The sequence below is a fragment of the Gorilla gorilla genome, chromosome 14 (assembly GCF_029281585.2).
Source record: "Gorilla gorilla gorilla isolate KB3781 chromosome 14, NHGRI_mGorGor1-v2.1_pri, whole genome shotgun sequence".
Taxonomy (NCBI): Eukaryota; Metazoa; Chordata; class Mammalia; order Primates; family Hominidae; genus Gorilla; species Gorilla gorilla.
This window is the reverse complement of record NC_073238.2, coordinates 40,652,672-40,673,940: the sequence shown is the minus strand read 5'-3', so window position 1 is coordinate 40,673,940 and position 21,269 is coordinate 40,652,672. Positions and strand designations below refer to the sequence as shown.

Genomic DNA, 21,269 nt, shown 5'->3' with positions numbered 1-21,269 from the left:
CAATGTTCTGCGATCATCACCACTATCCATTTTAGAATTTTTTTTGTCATCCCAAACAGAAACTCTGAATCCATTAAACCAGCGGTTCCCAACCTTTTTGGCATCAGAAACCAGTTCTGAGGAAGACAAATTTTCCACGGATAATGGGGTGGAGGTGCAGGGCGGGGGCTGGGGGGAGGGGCAGATGGTGGATGGTTTCAAGATGAAACCGTTTCACCTCAGATCATTCATTAGGCATTAGATTCTCATAAGGAGCATGCAACCTAGATCCTTCACATGAGCAGTTCACAACAGTGTTCAAGCTCCTATGAGAATCTAATGCCACTGCTAATCTGACAGGAGGCAGACCTCAGGTGGTAATGCTCGCTTGCCTGTGGCTCACCTCCTGCTGTACGGCCCAATTCCTAATGTACCGGTGCTGACGCAGGGACCTCTGCGTTACACAATAATCCCACCGCCTTTTTCCCCAAGGCTCTGGTAACCTCTACTCTGCTATCTGTCCCTAAGAATCTTCCTAATCTAGATATTTCATGTAAGTGGAACCATACAATATGTATCCTTTCATGCCAGGCTTACTTCACTTAGCCTATTTCATTCTTTATGGATAAATATACTCCACTCTATGCATATCTATATATATATCTATGTAGATATATATATAGATATCACATTTTGTTTATCCATTCATCTGTTGATGTTCATGGGTTGTTTTCACCTCTGGTTACTGTGATTAATGCTGCTATGAACATTGGTATACACTATCTGATGAAAGTCCCTGCTTTCAATGCTTTGAGCATAAACCTGAAAGTGCAAATCCTGGATCAAATGATTGCTCTGTGTTTAACTTTTTGAGAAACCACCAAACTTGCAGCTGTACCATTTTACATTCCCATCTGCAATGCATGAGGGTTCCAATTTCTTCATATCCTCACCAACACTGGTTATTTCTCCCTTTTTTCCCTTAAAAATTAACATACACCCTAATGAGTATGAAGTAGTATCTCACTGTGGTTTTGGTTTGCATTTGCCTAGTCAATAATGGTGTCGAACATCTTTTCATGTGCTTACTGACCATTTGTAGATCGTCTTTGGAGAAATGTCTATTTAGTATGTCTTTTGTCCATTTTTGAATCAGGTTGTTTTGTTGTTGCTGCTGAGTTGCAGGAGTTCTTTACATAGTCTAGATACTAATCCCATATCATATATATGATTTATAAAACTTTCTCCCATTCTGCAAGTTGTCTAGGCTTTGACATCACATAACAATTGAACTTGAAACAAATCTGTAGTTTGTAATCCTTTTTAGAAAATATCAAAGAATATTTGCAACATTAGAAGATGCAACATTCATTAACATCAATTATCATATGAAAATTAAGTTCTGCAACCCTGTGAGATACAGTACCTAATTTCAGGCATTTAAATTACATAGTAAAGTTGATTAAAATTTTGTAACTTTTCATAAAATAACAAAGAACTTAGAGAGAAGCATCCAGGAGAGTATATTTTCATGGGTTTGTGCTTTCTCATCTCATAAAAGGATGTTATTTTATTTAAAATATTTTGTCTCCTTATCTTATGATAACCAAAGTGGCCTAACAATCCATCCAGTAAAAAAGCACCCCTAACCCTGCCAAGCAAAAACAAAAACAACTGCAACAACAAGAAAAAGCCTCTCATGAAGCCCGATACTACGTCTTTATCAGTTAAAACAGGTTTCAACAGTGCCTTCCAAATGTGCTTCAAATACTGGACAGCCAGGTGAGAAAACCAAGATCTTAAAACTTGTAACTTCAGTGCTTTTTGTAAGAACACTGCCACAAAAATAAGAATCAATGTAAAGTTAACACTATATTGGGGGCTTTGAAATAAACTTCAGCAAAGACTATAAATCAATTAAATATTCAGTCACATATTAAAGATTATTCTCTGGTGTGATAATTATTTTATTCAGAAGCAAGATTAAGTTCAGGTTATATTATTTCTGCTTTTAGAATATAATTTTCAAACTTATAAGACTTTAGCAATTATATACCAATCCTCAGAAACCTAAACACTAATATCTAAAATTGACCATTCCCTAATTAATAAACAACACAAATAACCTGACACGGAAAGTCTAGACTTTGTGGTAATCCTGGATCTCCCAGCTGGCTCAAAGAGCCAAAGCTCGTGCTAAGGTAGTCTTAATTCTAGTTCAGTGTTTTTCTATTATCTCAAAATTGGAACACACTCCTAAGCTAGACAGCTATTTCAAATTCTTTCTAGTAATTGGCAGGGTGTAAATTATAAAAAAGCAACAAATTCCAAAGCGTTGGCAAAAGAGCTCCACAATTATTAGAAACCTACATTTAAAGTTATTCTTAGTGTCTCCTGAATTTTACCTCCAATGAAAGGTTTCACTTCACTCCTGCATTCAAAAAAACTGCAGCAACAATTTGATTAAGCTCTTCTCCCAGATGCCAAGTATGGTACTAGGCATGTGACGTGTATTATCTCATTTAATCATGAATTAGCCCCATGAAATATTTATATAACCCCTATTTTACAAACGAGAAAACAGGGTAGTTTAAGGGGGTTAAATAATTTGCTCAAGGTTACATTCCTAGGAAGTGGTAGAACCAGCAATTAATAAATTAACTTTTAAAACACAAAGCCAGTACTTGTAACTACTATGGTCTAATACCAATACCTCCCAAGAGCTAACATCCTAGAGGAATGGATTATGTCTGGATTATGTGTCTTTACAATCCAGAGACATAAATGTCTTAAATATATACCAGGTGGCAAACTTGACAACGGCAGGCACTATGTATTCATTCTCATGGCTGCATGGCCAGCTCCTAGCATAATGCCTGGTACTGCAGAGGCCTTTATTAACTATTTGGTAAACACACGAATAAATGATTGTGTAAATTAACAAAATGCACAACTAAACTAAAGAAGGACACACAACCCACTCTGGCTTCTGATCTATGAACTAAGATCACTGCTTTCTTTATAAAACCAATCTACTGTGTTTCACTAAAATTTACTAAAAATATAAAAATTAGCGGCCAGGCACAGTGGCTCACGCCTGTAATCCCAACACTTTGGGAGGCCGAGGCAGGCGGATCATTGAGGTTCAGGAATTCAAGACCAGCCTGGCCAACATGGTGAAACCCCATCTCTACTAAAAATACAAAAAATTTGTTGGGCGTGGTGGCGCACACCTGTAATCCCAGCTACTTGGGAGGGTGAGGCAGGAGAATCGCTTGAGCCTGGGAGGTGGAGGTTGCAGTGAGCTGAGATCACACCAAGGCACTCTAGCCTGGGTGACAGAGTGAGGCTCCATCTCAATACAAAAAAACAAAAACCAATCTACTTCATTAAATATCAATTAAAAAAAATTCATCTATCTGATTAACCAGACAACAAATCTCTGAGAGTAAAGACTTCATTCTGAGTAAGTAACTACTGCCAGAGTAGTGAGTAATAGTGTTATGGACTGAACTGTATTCCCCTAAAATTCCTATGCTGAAGCCCTAACCCCCAGTACCTTGGAATGTGACTGTACCGTCACATGCTGCATGATGATGTCACAGTCAATAACAGACAGCATATATAAGATTATAATGGAGTTGAAAAACTCCTATCACCTAGTGACACACAACCTTCATAATATTGTAGCACAACGTGCATTACTTGTGTGTGTGGTGATGCTGGTATACATACATGTATCACGCTGCCAGTCTCATACAAGTCTAGCAAATATCATTATATACAGCACACAATATTTGATGATAATAAATGCCTCTAATACTGGCTATGTTTTCATTACATTACACTTTTTATCACTATTGTAGAGTGTACCCCTTCGACTTATTTTTTTTTTTAAGTTAACTGTAAAACATCCTCAGGCAGGTCCTTCAGGAGGTAGTCTGAAAGGTACTGTTATCCTAGGAGAGGCAGCTCTATGTGAGTTATTGCCCCAAAGAATTTTTTTTTTTTTTTGAGACAGTCTCATATTGCCCAGGCTGAAGTACAGTGGCATGATCTTGGCTCACTGCAACCTCCATCTCCCAGATTCCAGCAATTCTCATGTCTTAGCCTCCACAGGCATGCACCACCACACCCAGCTAATTTTTGTATTTTTTTGGTAGAGACAAGGTTTCGCCATGTTGGCCAGGCTGGTCTCGAACTCCTGGCCTCCAGTGATCTATCTGTCCACCTCGGCCTCCCAAAAGTGTTGTGATTACAGGCATAAGCCACCATGCCTGGCCTCCCTGAAGACTTTCTTGTGGGATAAAATGTGGAGGTGGAAGACAATGATATTCATGATCCTGACCCTGTGTAGGCCTAGGCTAATGTATATGTACCTTAGTTTACAAAAAGAAACATGCATTTGTATGTTCATTGCAGCACTATTCACAGTAGCATGGAATCAACCTAGATGCCCAGCAACAGTGGACTGGACAAAGAAAATGTGGTAAATATACACCATGGAATGCTATACAGCCATAAAAAAGAATAAAATCATGTCTTTTGCAGCAACACAGATGCAGCTGGAGGCCATTACCCTAAATAAAATAACACAGGAACAGAAAACCAAATACCACATGTTCTCACTTAAAAGTAGGGGCTAAACATTGGATAAACATGGACATAAAGATAGCAACAATAGATACTGGGAACTACCAGAGGAGGGAGGGTGAGGTTGGGGGAAGGGGTGAAAAACTATTGGTAACTATACTCCGTATCTGGGTGATGAGATCATTCACACACCAAACCTCAGTGACATGCAATTTACCCATGTAACAAACCTACACATGTGCCCCCTGAAGCTAAAAGTTGAAAAAGTAAAAAAAAATTTTTTTAAATAGAAAAAAACTTATAGAATAAGAATACAAATATTTTTGTACAGGTGTACAATGTGTATTTTAAGTGTTATTACAATAGTAAAAAAAGTTTATAATGTAAAAAAGTTACAGTAAACTAAGGTTAATTGAAGAAAGTAAAATATGTTTTATAAACTGAATGTAGCCTGAATGTGGCCTAAGTGTACAGTGCTTATAGTCTACAGTAGTGTACATTAATGTCCTAGGCCTTCACATTCACTCACTACTCACTGACACCCTGAGCAACGTTCAGACCTGCAAGCCCCATTCATGCTAGCAGCCCTATACATACAGGTGTACCATTTTTTATCTTTGTTTTGGGGGGACCTTGAACAAGAAAGAATTTGGGGTGAATCCATAGACAAAAGGGAAAGCAAGTTTATTAAGAGAGTAAAGGAATAAAGAATAGCTACTCCATAGGCAGAACAGCCATTTTTTTAATCATTTATTCCGTATTTTTACTGTACCTTTTCTATGTTTATTCCACCTATTTACCATACCTTTTCTATTTAATATGCTCAGATATACAAATATTTAGCATTGTGTTACAGTTGCCTATAGTATTCGGTATAGCAACATGCTGTATAGGTTTGTAGCCTAGAAGGAATAGGCTACAAACAGCCTGGTGTGTTTAGGTTCTACCATCTGGGTTAGTGTAAGTACACTCTGCGATGGCAGAACGATGAAATCGCCTAATAATGCATTTTTTCAGAGCATATCCCGCTAATTAAGTGATGCATGACTGTATTTGGAGATAAGGCCTTTTAAGAAGTAATTAGGTTAAAATGAGGTCTTTAGAGTGGGCCCTAATCTAATCTGACTGGCGTCCTCCCAAGAAGAGATGATGAGGACATACAGAGAGACACCAGGAGTGTCTCTGAAATGACCATCTGATGAGACGGGAAGAAGGAGGCTATCTGCAAGCCAAAGAAAGAGGCCTCAGAGGAAACTAACCCTGACAACATCTTGCTATAAGGCTTCTAGCCTCCACAACTATAAGAAAACAAACTTCTGCTGTTTAAGCCAGCCAGCCTGTAGTATTTTGTTAAGGCAACTAAAGCAAACCAGTACAGTAGGTAACTATTACTACTGAATAAGTAAAACACCTCTGTTGGTGGTGGTGTTTTGTTGTTGTTGTTTTTAGGGAGACATATTAGGAGACAGACAGGTCACTTCGGGATTAAAAGAGAATGGCCACGGAGGATTGGTGATGGAACTGTCTCAGTGGACAATTACCTTGAAGTAAATATTTACATTGAAGAAACTCCAAAAGACCTGGGAACTGTGCTGCACTTAGCAGGGCTAACATTTACTAAATGCCTACTACACGCCAGGCACTGTCCCATTTTACAAATGGGAAAACTGAAACACAAAGAAATCAAATAACTTGTTTTGGGTCCTACAAGCTAGTAAAGTGGCAGAGCCAGGGTAAGAGCCCAAGGAGTCTGGCGAGGTTGTTACCCCTCATGCATTCCTGTGTGTTTGACGCTGTGATGCTGAGAGAGTATGCAGGCTTTCCTTGGTGACGAAAAGAACTTCAGCACTACATGACACTATTCGGAGCCCAGAGCATGTAGATCCTAGTTTTTAATACTGTAGAAGTTACTTTTTGCCTTTTCGAAGATTTTGTGTTAAAATATTTTGAAAACAGCTGGGTGCGGTGGCTGCCGCCTGTAATCCCAGCACTTTGGGAGGCTGAGGTGGGCGGATCACGAGGTCAAGAGACCATCCTGGCCAACATGGTGAAACTCCATCTCTACTAAAAATACAAAAATTAGCTGGGTATGGTGGTGTGTGCCTGTAGTCCCAGCTACTTGGGAGGGTGAGGCAGAAGAATCACTTGAACACGGGAGGCGGAGGTTGCAGTGAGCCGAGATTGCGCCACTGTACTCCAGCCTGGGAAAAGAGCAAGACTTCGTCTCAAAAAAAAAAAAAAAAAAAAAATTGAAAACAGAAGGTTTAAAGATACTCATATAATAGTTTCCATCACAGAAACCACCTATGTTTTCCCAATTCTGCTAAAAGAAAAAAAAAATCTTATTTTCTGAGTTCTAAGATTACTGTTTTGACTACATAATTTACTGTAAATTTAATTTATTCCAGCTGTTACATACAATATCACATTTAATTTGAACTTCTATAGTACAAATATATAAAAAATAAATTAATACTTCAAACTGTGTCTTCTCAATAAATATCATAATGGTGAGAAAATGGGCTTAAAAATCCTAATATTCACAAAACTATATTGCATTCTAACATTAAAATTTCATAATATAGCAAAGATAAAAAATAAATTCTAAATTTATAACATGAGTATGGTGACAGTTGACTTGAAATCACTGTAAAAAAATAAGGAAAACAATTTCAAAATTATTTCAATATATTTAAACCTGTGAAACCTTTTTCAACCAAATTCTTGCAAATTGATAAAAACTGAGGTATGCTTGGCTGGGCACGATGGCTCATGCCTGTAATCCCAGCACTTTGGGAGGCCAAACTGGGTGGATCACAAGGTTAGGAGTTTGAGACCAGCCTGACCAACATGGTGAAACCCCATCTCTACTAAAAATATAAACATTAGCTGGGTGTGGTGGTGCGCACCTGTAATCCTAACTACTCAGGAGGCTAAGGCAGGAGAATCACTTGAACCCGGGAGGTGGAGACTGCAGTGAGCCGAGATCGTGCCATTGCACTCCAGCCTGGGCAACAGAGCAAGACTCTGTCACAAAAAAGAAAAAAACTGAGGTATGCTTAGGTTAAAGTAGAGGTGAGTAGAAAAGTCAAGTCCAGAGCTTTACCTCTGCTCCCCCATCACAACTATAAGGCAGCCTTGTGGAATACTGATGATTCACCCATGTGCAGTTTGAAAAATGTCTACACTAGGAATTACAGCTCACAGGAAATTTTGACAATGTATAAGACAAATCACTTACAAAAAAATGAAGATGAAGATATGCAATGCTCTTTGCTTTTAGAAGAAATTCTCAGAGTTCCTTCCTCCCTCCCTCCCTTCTACACTTACTTACAGAGCAAGGACTATACACCACACCTAGCACAAACTGGGGAAGAAACGCATTACAGTCTAGAGGGTTGGAGGAACAGATAACAAAGTAAGTAACCAGGCACACAGATAAAAAGAACCCCCTCGTAATTACATTTGTAATGAGTGTTATATTAAAGAAACAAACTGGGTGTAATCATAGAGAGTTAATGGAGGTGAATGCTAGGGACACACAACTTCTTCGAGGAAGAATTAAGAAATGTAAAGGAGGAAGGCCTGATAAAAACTTGCCAGAAAACATGGGAATTATTTCATTCTTAACTTTTTGTTATACAAATTTCCAAACTAAATAAAAAAGAATATTAAAACAAGCCCCTATGTACCATTAGCCACTCACAGCCAAACTTAATTTATTTATACTAATATCCACTCCTCCCAGCCAACCCTGGATTATGCTGAAGTAAATTCCAGTTATTGTATCATTTCACCTATAAATATTTCAGCATGTATCTCTAAAATACAAGGTCTCTTTTCTCTGACCCACAATCAAAATAAATTAGTAATCAGTAACAGTAAGTTATCTAGAAATACCTCACATGTTTAAAAATTAAGCAATATAATTCGAAATAACTCATAGATAAAAGGAAAAATTTCACAAAGAAAACTGAAAATATTTTGTACTAAATTAACAGAATAAGAAAAGAATTATATGGTTGCTTTTATCTATGCAGAAAAAAGCATTTGATAAAATTCAATATCATTTATGAAAAGAATTCTTAGACTCTAGGAATATAACTTCCTAAACTTGATTAATAGCACCTATGAAAAACACACAGCTATCATTATACTGAACAGTGAAAGTGGAAACATTTTCCTCACAGTTGGGAATAAATCAAAGATACCTGCTCTCACCACTATTCAACATTGTGTGAGATGGCCTAACCAGCTCGGTAAAGAAACAAAAGAAACAAAAGCAGAAATATGGAAAAAAGTAAAAGTATCCCTATTCATAAATGACATAATTATGTAGAAAAAATCCCAAGGAATCACCAAAAACCTACCAGTGAGTTCAGAAATGTCTCAGGATATATACTACACTATATATATATATATATATGTAATTATATAAATAAATAAATTAATTAAATAAATAAAATGGAAAGTATATCTTTCCGCTGGCTTGAAAGTCTCAATACTATTATTCTTTGAATTGATCCAAATTATAATCTCAACAAGCTTTTTAAAAAAAAAAAACTAATTGGCTGATGTAAAAATTTGTATGATAATGCTAAAGAACCTAAAATACCCCAAACAATTCTGACAAAGAATAAAGCTGGTGGCCTTACACCACCTGGCTTCAAGTCTTGCTAGAAAGGTAGAGTAATCTATTGGTATAAGGCTAGACAGAGAGAACAATGGAATGAAATACAGTCCAAATGTATACTTTCTTTTTTTGCAAAGGTGCCAAAGGAATTCTATGGCAAAGGATGTTTTCCAAAAATGATGCTACAACTGTACATTCACATGGGAGGGGGAATTCAAACTCTGTATCATACCACAAACAAAAATTAATTGAGTATATCATAGACTAGAAATAAAAAAATTATAAAGCATTTAGAAGAAAATATTGGGAAATATTTTCACAATCAGTGGGTACAGATATCTGCAGCCACATACAGAAAATAGCCATAAGAGGAAAAATTAGTAAGACTTCATGAAAATTAAACATTTCTGTTCATCTTAGATTGAAGAGCCATGATCAAGTACATTAAAAGTAGGCTTTCATACTTCTTTCTGTATTTAAGTGCATTTATAGTTATCACGATATATGCAAAGATAATAGCTGTTTCTGAACTGAGTTTTGTTTTTTCTAATAAAAAACATTTTGTTAAAGACTAATAAACAAGAGAAAAGCATGTGAACAATAAGTACACAGCTCAATGAATTTTCACATATATAACCCGTGTAACTAGACCCAGTGCAAGATCAGAGAACATTACTAGCACCCTGAAGCTCTGTATTCCCTCCAAGGGTAATCAACATCCTGACTTCTAACACCACTGACCATAGTTTAATGGCTTTTAACTCTTTAAAACTGATGAGTATATACAGAATAGATGTTGAATAACTGACAGTTAACATACAGACACCTGGTCTCAAGATTGAAAAGTATTAAAAAAGTATCAATTAAATGAACTACATCTTTCAGCATGGTCTACCTTTGGTTAATAATATCCTCCATCTCACCCCTATTCTTCCCTCATGAAGGTAATTCTTACATTCGTTCCCAAACCTGGAACTTTCCTTGATTTTCTACTTTAGTTTAGATGTACACCCTTCTCCATTCCCATATACTTCTATCACAGTGCTTGACATGCTACTCTTAGATTTACGAGTCTTTTTCCTCAACATAGTGTAAATTATTTTTATCTACTTGAGTTGAAGACTCATTGGTACAGAATCTTAGTAAACTTGCAAAATTGCTTAACATTTCCAGGTCACAATAGACTATTATGGGTAAATATAATAGAAGGGCTGAGAGCAACAAAAGCAAAGATTATAATATATATCCTAGAATATTCTGTGTAAAGCCAGAAAAGACACATTTGGACCCACAGTTTTATAACAGTAAAAACTGAAGAAGAATCTCAAAAAGTAATGCTCAGTTTAAATGTAAGGATAACTATTAATGTATTAACCCAAAGACTACTTCCCTTTGGAATCAAAATGAGATTCTAATCGCAATATGGAAAACTATGCTTCCAAAATAAAAGGGCATAAATGTTTACATACTCAAATGAACAGATACAAGCAATGAAAATCAAATAATACAACCTCATTTTAATTTGACGTAACTAATGACATTAGTCTCATTCTATTAAAATAAAAATATTAATTTTCTATGGACTAACATGCCACTTTTACTGCTCTCAATGAAATAACTGGATCCTCTACTATTCGTGACAGGTATTGGGAAAACATGTATTTATAGAAACAACTGAAATTTACTTTACCCCAAATAAAGAGTTTATATAGACAGAACTACATGACCCCTTTACTTCTCCTTAATAAATAATATTTTTCTACATATAGTTGATATAAAAATATTCACTAACTTTCAGTTAATATGACAAATACAATACAGAGCCTTATATAGTTGGTACTCATAAGTCAGTTGATAATAACGATGATAAAAAGAACTCCACTTACTGCTATTTCTCTACATGCCGACATAGAGATCCCAGTTCCTTCTATTTGTTTTAAAGCATAGTCTTTATCATCCTTCCTGTAAAAACAAAGTTATTTTAATATATAGATAAATCTATATTTATGTGCATTTTTATAAAGTAAAATATAAATAAATATAAATCACGTTTAATACACATTTGACATTATTCAATATAATCATACAATGTCGTACAAGGAAAAACTTTTCAGACAACCTAGTCCAGTCCCATTATTTGATGAGGGAAGTTAGCTTCAAAGGAATAAGAAGACTTTTCCAAGGTTCCACAGTTACTTGTGGAAGACACAGATTGAGATATAGAGCTTCTGACTTCTAGTAATAGATTCCTTCTGCTCTAATATATAAACATAACACACACATATAAAATAAAACCTGCTTTCTAAAACCTATTCAGATATTAGTGGGTCAGAAAAGTTAAGAAATGAATGTGTCCCTAAGACACAAAATGGTTATAATTTAAAACATGTAATAGTAATCATAATTTGATAATAAATAATTTAGGTCATCTCCAAAGACTTTCAAAGACACTCACGCAACATGTGTTTACTGAACACTTACTATGTACCCAGAACTGTGCTAGGTACTGAGGATACAACAAGTTCCTTCTTTTAGAGAGTTTTCTGTGTCTACTGGCTTAAAAAGATAAGTAACACACCATAATACAATATGATAAATGCTATGATATGGCAAGTGCAACAGAAAAGGTTACTCAAAGGGGACTTGGTGGAGGACCCAAGCAAAGACTCCTCAGAGGCCGGGCACGGTGGCTCATGCCTGTAATCCCAGCACTTTGGGAGGCCGAGGCAGACAGATCACGGATCAGGAGATCGAGACCATCCTGGCTAACATGGCGAAACCCTGTCTCTACTAAAAATACAAAAAAATTAGCCGGGTGTGGTGGCGGGCACCTGTAGTCCCAGATACTCGGGAGGCTGAGGCAGGAGAATGGCGTGAACCCAGGAGGTGGAGCTTGCAGTGAGCCGAGATCACGCCACCACACTCCAGCCTGAGCAACAGAGCGAGACTCCGTCTCAAAAAAAAAAAAAAAAAAAAAAAAAAAGACTCCTCAGAGAAAATGCCATCTGAGGCCTAAATGGCTGTTCTCAAACCTTTTGGTCCCAGAACCCCTTTATTCTCTTGAAAATTACTGTGGACCCTGACCAGCTTTGGTTTATTATATCTATCAATATTATACCCTATACAAATTTTAAAATGGGAACTTTTAAAACTACAGAAGTTTATATCCACTAGCCACCAGAGCAACGGAATAGCATCATCACATGTTGGATCATCTCTGAAAGAAATCCACTAGGCACTCATTAGAATGAGAATGAAAAAGCAAACAATATCATAGTATTATTACAAAAATAGTGTTGACCTTACAGACCCTCTGAAAGGATCTTGTAGACACCCAGGGGTTCCAGGATCACACTCTGATCACTTGATTGTGTGTGTGTGTGTGTGTGTGTGTGTGTGTGTATTAGTTAAGAGAGGTGCAGTCACATGAGGAAAGAGAAAAAGCATTTGAGGGAGACTGGATACTGTACACAACTAGAGATGAGGCTGGGGATAAAATCAAGAACCACAACACAAGTCTTTTCATGCCAAGAACAAGAAGAAGGGCTCCTTTAAAGGTTTGTTGTTGTTGTTGTTGTTGTTGTTGTTGTTATTAAGCAAGAGAATATCAATTATATTTTATCTGGAAAATGTATCTTTGGCTGCCTTGTGAATGCTTAGTGGGAGTAAATAAGGACAGGAGGCAGACAGAACAGTTACAAGTAATTAGTATTAAAATTATTCAGTGAGAGATGATGATGGCTATTGCAGAATGGTGGTTACTATAGAGAACAGACAGATAAGAAGTAGGGTCCTTCATGATTGACTATTGTGGGTAAGGAAGAAGAAGTTAAAGACAATGATTTCTGCCACAGGCAACAAAGTAATGACAGCATTATTCACTGAAATTAAAAACCCGCTAGGAGGAAAAGTTTTGAGGGAACAGGTAGGTGATAGCTCCATTCTGTGTAGGCTGAGTTTTGGGGACCAGTGAGACATCTAAGTGGGCATAGCTGCTGGCAAGCAGAATAAACACTAAAGCTCAAGAGCAAGCTGAAGACACAGATTTACCGGAATCAGCATGACACAGTGATCAAAGCCACAAGAGTAGGTTCAATGAGAGCAAAGAGAAGGACTGTCAAGAAAAAGATTTTCAAAAAGGGCAGAATAGCAAATAGTACAAAAATCTGCAGAGAGGTCTAGTAAGGTAAGAATTGTAAAGTATCTACTGAATTTAGCAATGATTAAGTCAACAATGGATAGTGGAGTAGGCAAAAATAGTTGCAGCGATGTGGTGGCAGGGTCTATATCGCAGAAGGCTGAGGGGTGAATGAGACATACGTAAACTAAGACAACATATGTAAGCAATTCTTTGAAGGCGAAAAATAAGGCAGGTGCTGGAGTAATACACAAGGTTAGAGTTATTATTTCTTAAGATGGAAGAGACTTGAGTATGATAAGCACTGACAGAAAGGACCCAGAGAAAAAGAGCTAACAATATAGGAGAGGAGAAAAAAATCCAGAGAACAAGCTTTCAGGGTCTTTGCTCTCTGGCTTGAAGGAGAAACATCTATTCCATCGTAATAGGAAGAAAGGACAGATAAAGGAACGAATACAGATGGAAAGAAGTTGGTTCAGAGCCAAAAAGCTGGGGGAGTTCCGATTTTGATATGTTCATTTTTTTTCTGAAAGTGGCAATGAGGTCATATACTAAAAGAAGGGCAGAGGTGATAGCACTGGAGACTTTGGTAGCAAGACAGTTTAAGTGAACAAATTAATAAGCCTTTATAAAATCAATTAATTTAAGTCAATTTAATACTTTATTATTTTAAATTATTACTAAAACGTAACATTGCTTTATCTTTGTTTTTACAACATATTTTATGCCAAATCCTTACTTGGGAAAAGAAATCACAATTACAACATTATTTTTCGGAAAAAAATTTGTTTTGTAACAATCAGTTTTACAGCATATATCTAGTAAAGCACCATGAGTACTCATTATATGAAAAAGACATTAAGAGGATCTGTACTTAATATTCACTGTCTGAATGGTTTCTGAAAGAAAGACGAAGTAAAGGACATAAAAATAAAACAAAATTGGAATCAGAATAGTCTATTAGACACTTTCATGGGCAGGGTTATTGATTTAACCAGATGGTCAATCCAAGGGTATAACACATTCTATTATATCTACTGTTTAAGAATTACATCCTAGAATTGAACCCCCTACTAAGAAAGAGAGTGGTGGGAAAGAAAATAATTTAAACTAAAGATTTACCCATTCACCTCCTTAATATCCACCACTTTCTCTTATTTAAAAATGCCCAAGGTGGTATATGACAGTTTCTTCTCTGTGAACTAAAAAAATTCTAATATTCAATCAGTCTTCTCCCCTACTCCAAGTAATTATGTTTTTTACTTTATAAAAGTAGATTATTAGAAAGAAATGTGCAATGGAGAAAAATAATACCAAATAAATTATAAATGACATTTGATTATAAAAAAGGCAACCTCCTCTTGAAAATCACCTAATATAATTACAACATAATATAATAGTGCTATGTGGTTTACATGGCAAATTTATCTCTCTGTCCACACATTTTTTTAGTAAAAGATACAAAGGAGATGAAAAAGATTTGTTCACTAGTGTCAGTAATGATCCAAAGGAAGTAGTCAGATTAAATGAATGGTTACAATACAGACTGAGTATCCCTTATCTGAAATGCATGGGATGAGAGGTGTTTCGAAATTCTGATTTTTCAGGATACTGTGGAATATTTGCCCACATTAATGATATATCTTGGGGATGAGATCCAATTTAAACACAAGATTCATTTTATGTTTCATATACACCATATACACATTGCCTGAAGGTAATTTTATATAATATTTAAATAATTATGTGCATAAAACAAAGTTTGTGTACAACGAACCATCAGAAAGCAAAAGTGTCACTATCTCTGCCACTCCTGTGAACCATCTGTGGTTGTTTGGCATCACCATCATTCATGACTCTGAATTTATATGCTACTAATAACTAATTATTTTCTCACACTTAAGTACTTAATAGTAAAAAAATACGGCATATCGGCCGGGTGTGGTGGCTCACACCTGTAATCCCAGCACTTTGGGAGGCCAAGGCAGGCAGATCACCTGAGGTCCGGAGTTCAAGGCCAGCCTGGACAACATAGTGAAACCCCGTCTGTACTAAAAATACGAAACTTAGCCAGGCGTGGTAGTGGACACCTGCAATCCCAGCTACTCAGGAAGCTGAGGTAGAAGAATTGCTTGAACCCAGGAGGTAGAGGTTGCAGTGAGCCAGGATTGCGCCATTGCACTCCAGCCTGGGGGACGAGAGCGAGACTGAGTCTCAAAAAAAAAAAGAAGGCATATAATTAATATTGTGAAAAAATGTGTTCAGGGTAGTCCTAAGCAGCACAGTAGCATCACCAGAATACCTTTTCTCCCTTGAGGACGCAGAATCAACGGTGTGTTATGCACCTGCATTTGACTACGACCTGTCACATGAAATCAGATGTGGAATTTTCCACTTGTGGCATCAGGCCAGTGCTCAAAAAGTTTCAGATTGTGTAGCATTTTGGATTTCTGACTTTTGGATGAGAGGTGCTCAAATAGTGTTCTAAGCACTAGAGAAAGAGGAGACAACGCAATGTATGTTCAAGGTTTGAAGCTGGATAAGACAAGGCTTCAGAAAGGCTATTTAAATTAGAATCTGAAGACTTAAGAAATTTGATAAAAATACTTAACAAACTAGGAATAGAAGGAATATAGCTCAAAATAATACAGGTCATATATAACAAACCCACAGCTAACATCATACAAATGAGGAAAAGCTGAAAATCTTTCCTTCAAGAACTGGAAGAAGACAAGGATGCTCACTTTCACCACTCTTATTCAACATAGCACTGGAAGTCCTAGGTAGAGCGATCAGACAGGAGAAAGAAATAAAAGGCCTCAAAATTCAAAAGGAGTTAGTCAAACTGTCTCTCTTTGCTGATGATATGATTTTATATATATATATATATGTATTATATGGAGTCTTGCTCTGTTGCCCAGGCTGGAGTGCAGTGGCATGATCTCAGCTCACTGCAGCCTCCGCCTCCTGGGTTCAAGTGATTGTCCTGCCTCAGCCTCCCGAGTAGCTGTGATTACAGGCACGCACCACCATGCCTGGCTAATTTTTGTATTTTTAGTAGAGATAGGGTTTCACTTGTTGGTCAGGCTGGTCTCAAACTCCTGACCTCAAGTGATCCACCCACCTCAGCCTCCCAAATGATCTTGTATTAAAAAAAACCTAAAGACTCCACCAAAAACAACTCTTAGATTTGGCAAATAAATTCAGTAAAGTTGCAGGTAACAAAATCAACGTATAAAAGTATTGTTTCTATATATCAAAAATGATCCAACCAAGAAAGAAATCAAGAAGTCAATCTCACTTAAAAAGCTAGAACAAAATTAAAATACCCAGGAGTAAATCTAACTAGGGAGATGGAAATCTCTACGAGAAGGACTACAAAACACTGTTAAAAGAAATTAAAAATGACATAAACAAAAGGAAAAACATCCCAGGCCCATGGATCAGAAGAATCAATATTGTTAAAAGGACCATACTGCCCAAAGCAATCTACAGATTCAATACAATCCCAGTCAAAATACCAATGCCATTCTTCACGGAGTCAGAAAAAATAATCCTAAAATTTGTATGGAACCAAAAAAGAGCCCCAATAGTCAAAAGCAATCCTGATCAAAAAGAACATAGCTGGAGGCATCACATTACCTGACTTCAAAACACATTACAAGGCTATAACCGAAACAGCATGGTATTGGTAGAAAAACAGATAAGTAACCCAATGGAGCAGAATGAAGAACTCAGCAATAAAGCTACATATTTACAGCCAACTTATCTTTGACAAAGCTGACAAAAACTTGTATCAGGGAAAAGGACACCCTCTTTAATAAATGATGCTGGGAAAACTAGATTAGCTACATGCAGAAGATCCTAGGCAAAGAATTTATAACTAAGACCTCAAAAGCACAGGCAACAAAACCAAAAACAGACAATGAGACTTTATTACACAAAAAAGCTTCTGCACAGCAAAAGAAATAACATAGTGAAGAGACAGCCTGTTGAATGGAAGAAAATATTTGCAAACTATTCATCTGAGGGGACTAATATCCAGAATATAAAAGGAACTCAAACAGCCCAACAGAAGAAAACCAAATAATCCCATTAAAAAGTGGGCAAAGGACATGAATAGATACATTTCAAAAGAAGATGTACAAAGATCCAACAGGTATATGAAAAAAATGCTCAATATCACTAATCATCAGAGAAATGCAAATCAAAACCACAATGAGATACCATCTTACCCCGGTGAGGATGGCATTCATTAAAAAGACAAAAGATAACGGATGTTGGTGTGGACACAGAGAAAAGGGAACTCCTCTTACACATGGTGGCTGGTAATGTAAACTAGTACAGCCACTATAGAAAATGGCATGGCAATTTCTCAAAAAGCTAAAAATCGAAATACCATTCAATCCAGCAATCCCACTACTGGGTATTCACTAAAACAAAAAGAAACAAATGTATCAAAATGATACCTGCACTCACATGCTTATGGCAGCACTATTCACAATAGCAAAGACAGACATAAACCTAAGTGTCCATCAACAGATGAATGGATAAAGAAAATGTGGTATATATACACTATAGAATACTATTCAACCACACACACACAAAGAAGGAAATCATGTCATTTGCAGCAACATGGACGAAACTGGAGGTCAACGTGGTGGAAACAGCTTAAGCGAAATAAGCCAGATGCGAAAAGACAAATATTGCACGTTCTCACTTAACCTGTGGGAGCTAAAAAAAAAAATTTGAACACGTGAAGGAAGAGTGGAAAAACAGATAACAGAGACTGGGAAGGTTAAGTGGGAGGCAAAAGGGTGAATGAAAAGTGGTTAAAGGGTATAAACATACAGTAAGATAAAAGGAATAAATTCAGCCGGGCGTGGTAGCTCACGCCTGTAATCCCAGCACTTGGGGAGGGAAAGGCGGGCAGATCACTTGAGGTCAGGAGTTTGAGGCCAGCCTGGCCAACATGGTGAAACCCTGCCTCCACTAAAAACACAAAATTAGTCAGGCATGGTGGTGCACAGCTGTAGTCCCAGCTACTAGGGAGGCCGAAGCAGGAGGATCACTTGAACCCAGGAGACAGAGGTTGCAGTAAGCTGAGATTATGCCACTGCACTCCAGCCTAGGCGACAGAGACTCTGTCTCATAAAAAAAATAAATAAATGAAATAAATTCAACATTTGACAGCAGAGTGGGATGACTACAGTTAACAAAAAAGTACTGTAGTCGGATGATAGACATCCAGAATTCCCTGATTTGATCACTATGTATTCTATACATGTAACAAATGTTCTCATGTAACTCATAAATTTGGGCACGCACACACACAAAAAGACTTAAGAAGTTTGTCAGGAAGAGAGGGAGGCCCTGGGGAAATAAATCAGTAGTTACATGAGACACCCCAGGAAGTGGAAACAGTATATACAAAACTACAGAAGCATGGAAAGGGTCTGCCATGCTCAGAGAATAGTAAAGACTAGCAGCAAGTAGTTTAATATCACTAAACATGCCACAAAATAAATGGCTACCGGTGACAGCCCTGAGGACAGATGAGATTTTAGAAATAGGCGGCCTGGTGCAGTGGCTCAGGCTTGTAATCCCAGCACTTTGGGAGGCCGAGGCGGGCGGATCACCTGAGGTCAGGAGTTTGAGACCAGCCTGCCCAACGTGGCAAAACCCCGTCTGTACAAAAAATACAAAAAATTAGCCAGTCATGGTGGTGGGCGCCTGTAATCCCAGCTACTTGGGAGGCTGAGGCAGGAGAATCACTTGAACCCGGGAGGTGGAGGTTGCAATGAGCCAAGATCCTGCCACTGCACTCCAGCCTGGGCGACAAGTGCAAAATTCTGTCTCAAAAACAAAAACAAAACAAAACAAACAAAAAAAAACAGAAATAGGCAAGGTAAGATGGGGGATATTTTATGGCACCTGTCTCAAAAGAGGTATGTAGAGTGTCCAAAATAAGTTAAGAAGAAAATATTATATTAAAAAAATAAAGCTGAGGGAAAATGTGTTGTGTAAGAAAACCAAAAATAAGAGGATGGGACCATGATGAAAATTCACCTTTAAGAGATGGGAGGAGTAAGATGAAAATATAAAATGGCCGCAAAGGATTGGTTAAAAAACTGAGCAGTGTTTTGGTAAAAGAGAGTATGGAGCACACAAATCAAACTACACTGCTTCCTAAAACTCTACTTAAACTATGGTAAAGGGAATTTTTAAACGACATAAGGACGATAAGGATAAAAACTGAGACTGAAGATAGCATAAAAATGTGGAAACTAGAAAGCAAATGGACAAAAAGTAGCTGATTAAGAGGATCCAAGAAAACAAAATCAGAAGTTGACAGTGAAGAAAGCCAAGAACCAATTAGACTTACATAGCAAAATCATGCAATGGCAGAGAATTGAGACTATAAGATACTGCTAGAAGTAGAAATGGCTGAATGGAAGACAAAGTGGAGGAGATATCCTAGAACAGAATAGTAGGAGACAAAGTGAGAGACGGGCAAAAGAAAAATAGGAAAGTTGGAGGAGCAGTTCAAGCAATTCAAGAAGACTTCCAAATTGAAAGACACAATTTCCAAAACTGGAAGGGTCTACCAAATTCCCATCACAAATAAATGAAAATAGGCCTATCCCAAGATACAATATCTACATATTTCAGAAAAGTGGAGACAAACAGTACATTTTACATTTTACAAGCTTCCAGTGGGGATGGGTAACAAATCACTTAGAAAGGGATCAGTAATCAGGAGACCTCTGGTCCTCTCAAAATGAGTTTTGCAAGCTAAGAAGTTCTAGACTAGCTCTGCATTGTATAAAATTGTTATATACTGATTACATTGTCAACAGATGTGGTTTAGGGTTTAAGCTCTGTGGTTTAGGGTTTAGGAGCCTGTTCTGGAGAATTAAATTTTCAGTTGCAAAGATAGGAAAATATTCTGGAATAGTCAACCAGATCAAGGAGCTTGCACCAGATTGTAAAGCAGTACACTACTTCTTCCATGGAAAAAGACATGCTTTAAGGAAAACAAAACAGCTGAAATAATCATAATCACTGTGTTTAGTTATATAGTAAGAACTGTGAATTACCTAAAGGCTAATGTGTAGGTCTAAGATTTAATTATCTTAAATATGTGATAATGTGTAAGATCATAAACAACTGCCATTGCATGCTGAGGTATGATGATTATTAAGGGGGAAAGGTCAGTGAGAATGCTGGACTATGACATAAAATCTTAGTGGCTGTGCAAGACAATAAACCAGTTTGGTCCGAATGCTTTAGAGATGTTAAATGAACAGCCTAAGTTGCTTTGGTGTGGTATCTTTGGTATTTTTAGTGACCACAGTATTTCCAACTAGGGAAAGAAAGCAAAAGTTAAAAAAAAAAAAAAAAAAGATGGCTCTTAAATATATGTTCTTGGGCCTTAGCCATATTTTAAATCATTTTTAATAAAATTTCATTATTTAAAACAATTAAAGGTCCTAACAATTATTGTTCTTGCATTATTTTCTTTCTTTTTATTTTTGTTTGAGACAAAGTCTGGCTCTGTCACCCAGGCTGGAGTGCAGTGGCGCAATCTCGGCTCACTGTAACCTCCACCTCCCGGGTTCAAGTGATTCTCCTGCCTCTGCCTCCTGAGTAGCTGGGATTACAAGCACCCACCACCACACCCAGCTAATTTTTGTATCTGTAGTAGAGACAGGGTTTAACCATGTTGTCCAGGCTGGTCTCGAACTCCTGACCTCCGGTGATCCACCTGCCTCAGCCTCCCAAAGTTCCGGGATTACAGGCATGAGCCACCGCACCTGGTTGTTCTTGCTTTATTTTCAAAAACTGCCTAGAACTATTTCTTACCTTGGATATCATGACTTAGGTTAACAATTGTATCATTTAAAACACCCTTCTAGACTTAGG

General features: G+C 37.2%; 1 protein-coding gene across 6 annotated transcripts in view; it reads right to left on the bottom strand.

Annotated features, from left to right (window-relative positions):
- CDK8 (cyclin dependent kinase 8) overlaps positions 1-21,269 on the bottom strand; it is a 151,437-nt gene that overhangs the window by 56,548 nt on the left and 73,620 nt on the right. For 5 of the 6 annotated variants that reach the window (XM_004054284.5, XM_019039939.4, XM_055359715.2 and 2 more), the window contains exon 2: positions 11,092-11,167. The exons of the other annotated variant lie outside the window; for it this stretch is intronic. In XM_004054284.5, the coding sequence (XP_004054332.1) occupies positions 11,092-11,167 (76 nt within the window). The remainder of the gene's footprint in view (positions 1-11,091; positions 11,168-21,269) is intronic. 6 annotated transcript variants of the gene reach the window in all.